The sequence below is a fragment of the Camelus bactrianus genome, chromosome 23, assembly GCF_048773025.1.
Source record: "Camelus bactrianus isolate YW-2024 breed Bactrian camel chromosome 23, ASM4877302v1, whole genome shotgun sequence".
NCBI classification, from domain to species: domain Eukaryota; kingdom Metazoa; phylum Chordata; class Mammalia; order Artiodactyla; family Camelidae; genus Camelus; species Camelus bactrianus.
The window spans coordinates 15,316,985-15,321,201 of record NC_133561.1 but is presented as its reverse complement, the minus strand read 5'-3'; the positions used below and the strand labels follow the sequence as shown (position 1 = coordinate 15,321,201).

Sequence of the window (4,217 nt, the reverse complement as noted above, 5' to 3'; positions counted from 1 at the left end):
ATTTAAATCAAAATGTACAAAGGCAAGTGATTTCCTTAAAATCCCCAAATTCTTATCCCAACCCTCTCCACTATCCAGATGAATGAATAAACTGGTTCATGAGAGGAAACTGCAGCTATTTTATATACTTTTTAACAATCAATGCTTAATTTTAATCAGCTTATAAAATGAATCACATTGCCACATCGCTTTCTAGCCGCCTGGACTGTAAGCTATTTGTCGTCAGGTTCTCAGTAGCCCTCTCTCTGCTGCCCAGCTTGGACCTGGGTCTCCCGGGCCAATCGATCAAAGAAGCTGTTGGCAAGTGCTCTCACGTTGTCTGTCCTGGAGGCCCTGGAGATCTTCTGGAATCCCTCTAAGGTTGCATCTTTCTCTTGCGCGATCTGCTGCATCCTCTGTTCCTTTTTCTTAAGGGCTTCCTTGATGCCCTCGATGTGGCACTTTCCCTCCTTCTCAGCTTTCAGCTTCAGGATGTGATGATTCTTCTCACGCAGGATGCTGAGCTCCCGAATGTGCTGCGCCTTGTCCCTGGTGTTCTTGTGAACGTCACTCCTGGTCTGCAGGACCTTCTGGTCCGCCAGCTCCGTCAGCAGCGGCTTGTGCTCCTTCCTCTGCTCCTTGGACTCTTCCGCGCGCCACTTGACCTGCTGGAACTGATCCTTCCGCGCCTGGACCTTCTTCAGCTCTCGGTGATGCTCCTTAATCAGGCCTTGGTGGATCTCTTGGTACTGCTGGGAACTCTGTTCCAGGGACAACTTCCTCAGGAGCTCCTCAGCCTTGGTCTGGCAGTCCATGAGGACCTTCCGGGCCTGGTAATTGACTAGGGAGCTAAGATTGCTCTCCTGGATCTTGTTCTGGCCCTCGGTGGTGTGCGCGTTCTTCTTCTGACAGGCCTGCTCCAGCCTCTTCTGCAGCTGCAGGCTGTTCTGCTCCCTCAGGTCCTGCAGCATCCTCTCCTGCTCCTGTAGGAGCTGCAGCTGCTTCCTGTGCTCTGTCTCAGTCTCACTCTCGGTCTCAGAGGGGGCCCTCTCCAGCTTCTCCTGGCACTGGTTCTCCTGCTCCTCCAGCTGTGCCTTCCACCCGCTCTCCTGCTGGATGGCGTTCATCGCTTGTCTGTCCCGCCGCCGAACGCGCTGCTCCCGGCTCAGGTGAGCCTTGCGCTGCTCCTTCTCCTGCTGCCATTGCTCCTGGCTCTGCTGCAGCAGCAGCTTGCGCTCCCTCTCCAGGGTCAACTGGACCTTCTGGTCCGAGCGCTTCAGCTCCTCCCAGGCTACAGCCGCCTGCTGCTGCAGCTCCCGCATCCTCTGGGCCTTCTTGAGCCGGGTCAGCACCAGGGCCACAATCTTCTGGTCTCTGGAGGACATTACTGCCTCTTCTAGCTTGTTCTTGAGTGTCTGGGTGTGCTGGCTCTGTAACCCCTTGCTGGAGACTGAGGGCTGGGAGTACTGGCTGACTAACGACTCCACCGGATCATTGCTGTCTCTTTTCTGGATGTACATGCTAGCCAACTGCGTCCCAAAATCTCGGGAGGGCACAGAAGACTTCTCCGTGTGAACTGAGGAATGGGACCAACGACCTAGACCTCTGCAGACCGGCACTGCCCAATGGTCTCCGCTCTGCACCTTTTCTACCCGGAAAGTTCCACTCTGGGGAGTGTAAGCTCCCTCAGGGTAAGGTGGGGGCGAATCTCCCTGGTCCGGAGGGTAGTGCTGGCCGGGCTGAGGCTGTTGGGGTTGCAGCTGGGGCTGCTGCCGCCAGGCCAGGCTGTGCGGGCTGCCTCCCTGAGTCTGGGGCTTGGTCCTTGCTTCCCGCCAGGCATCTTCCAGGCGCCGGCTGCGGGGCTGGTTCTTCCTGGCGCGCTCCGGGGGCCTCCGGGCCACGTCGGTCAGGCTGCGGCTTTCCTGCGGCGAGTCGGAGTACCGGTGCTGGCGGCGTCGCGGGGTGGGCGAGCAGCGCTGGTGCACCCAGGGCGCCGCGGCCTCGCTCTCCTCGCCGGGAGTCCCGGCCCAGAAGCACAAGCTCGGCTCGGTCTGCGGTCCGGGCCCGCCCAGCCGCGCAGAGGATGCGCGCTCCTCGCGGGGAGGCGGGGGCTCCCAGAGGTCCCCGTGGGGCCGCGAGGAGAAGCGGCGGAAGCCCTCCATCTCCTTCCCCGCGCACCCAGGGTCTGAGAGAGGATCTCTGGGCCTCGCGGGGGCGCTGCGGAGACCCTCCCCCTCAGATCCCGGGGGTCCAGGTCGCCTGTGACGCTCTGGCCACTTCACAATGCGCCTGGATCCTCCTGCTCCTCGCAGCCCTCGGGTCTCGCCCACCCCGGCCTTCCTAGCACCCTGCGCGGCAAGAAGGGGGAGAGTTGAGGGGCAGGCGGCTGGGGGAGGGCCCAGGGCGGTGGAGGGGGCTGCAGGAAGTCAGGGGTTAGCCTTAAATCCGAGGTGCGTAGTGAACCCCCATCGGTGTTTCAGGTAGGAATTTGAACTCGCATGTGTACACCCTAAAGTAGAAGAATTTTTAAAAGAACCCGGGTGAAGGCATTACCCCCAGGATGGAATGTAGGTGGGGAGGAGTAGGGCAGGGAGTCCTGAGTCACCCTTAGCCTTGGGTCCTTGCATCTGAGACCCGCTCTAGCATATGCAAGTGAACCCTCCGTGGAAGCGCATTAATAAGCAGCATTACCCTTTTGCCCTTTTAAGTTAGCAAGCCCAAAGTACGTTTAATGTTTACTTTTTTAAACTTTAAGGAGAGAAAAAAAACGAATCTATTTCCCTCTAATATGGCAATTACTGCCTTTGTTAAAATATGAATGTTCTGAGCACATTTCTGAAATAGTATCAGTGGACACCATGCCGAATCATTGCAGGTTTTTTTTTTTTTTTTTCATTTTTCTCCAGTTTTATGATGAAATTATTTTTTCTTGTTGAGTCACGCTGGACTAATGGAAAAAGCATTGTATTTGGTCATGCAAACTTGAGTCTGACTCTCCTTTGCTACTTTGTACCTGTGTGGTCTTGGGCAAGTTACCTTCCTGACCCTCAAGTTCTAGAAAAGTGGACTGAAAAAGGGGCCGTGACAAGACTAGCACTGAAGGGCTGTCTTTGAGGGTGGGACAAAATTCTGTATCAAGAGTTAGCACCTTAATGGCTTCAATAAATATTACTTTGATGTCCTTGTAGCCTTCAGTTAGAAATTGTAAGATTTAATATATGGGTTTACAAGAGTTTCTACAGATTCCCAGCTTAAGAAAAGAAGAATGGAATCAATGTCATCCTAAAACAGTTGATGTAAAGGGTAGCATGCTAGGGAGGGACCATACCCAGGCTCTGTTGTGTTCATCCTGTACTGTGGATCTTGGCTAAGTCTACTTCCCTTCTCCAGGATGCAATGTGGAAACAGTTCTGGATAACATTCTCCAAATATGAATGCTCCTTACAGAAGAAAAATAAGTATTTCATTCGTCCCAGTCCTCTTCATGCACATCTCCTTGGAGTTTCACAGTGACCCCAGCTAGGCAGGGCCAGTACAATTGATAACACTCCCCTAAGATAAATCTGAGACTTGGCCACATTAACTGATCCCTCAAAGGTCAGTGGGTCAGTGATGGGAGTTTTGACTTAAGATTCACTTCTCTTTCCGTGATATCATGCCACCTCTCAGGAATGTCTGCGTTCTCCCCAGATTCATATATTGAAACCCCAAATCCAAATGTGATGGTATTTGGAGGTGGGGCCTTTGGGAGGTGATGAGGTTCAGGTGAGGTCATGAAGGTGGGGCCCCGGTGATGGGATCAGAGGAAGGCACCAGAACTCCCACTCTGCCATGTGAAAACACAGACAGAAGGTGGCCATCTGTAAGCCAGGAAGCGGGCCCTCACTGAGAACTGAGTGTGCAGGCACCTTGACCTTGCACTTCCCGGCCTCCAGAACAGTGAGAAATAAATGTCTGTTTTTAAGCCACCCAGTCAATGGTGCTTTGTTAGAGCAGCCTGAGCTGACAAAGTTGACATGCTTTAAAAAAAATTATGATCAGTTGTACATCCGAGGTTCATGACAGCCATGTCCTTGAAGCCATGTGGTAGCAGCCTTGACCAGAGTGAAGTCTCCCCAGGAGCCCACTCTGCCTGAATAGGATCTCACGCGCAGTCATTAGCTCATCTATAGCTGAGGACAGGAGGTTGTTCCTACCCTAAATTTCTATTGGCACCTTTCATACTATTGTTAGAGAAA

At 53.5% G+C, this 4,217-nt stretch overlaps 1 protein-coding gene across 1 annotated transcript; it reads right to left on the bottom strand.

Annotated features, from left to right (window-relative positions):
• Positions 1-230: 230 nt before the first annotated feature.
• CCDC185 (coiled-coil domain containing 185) lies at positions 231-3,541 on the bottom strand. The gene has a single exon (XM_010973976.3). It carries the CDS (start codon positions 2,139-2,141, stop codon positions 231-233), a length of 1,911 nt encoding a protein of 636 aa, XP_010972278.2. The 5' UTR covers positions 2,142-3,541.
• Positions 3,542-4,217: the final 676 nt, after the last annotated feature.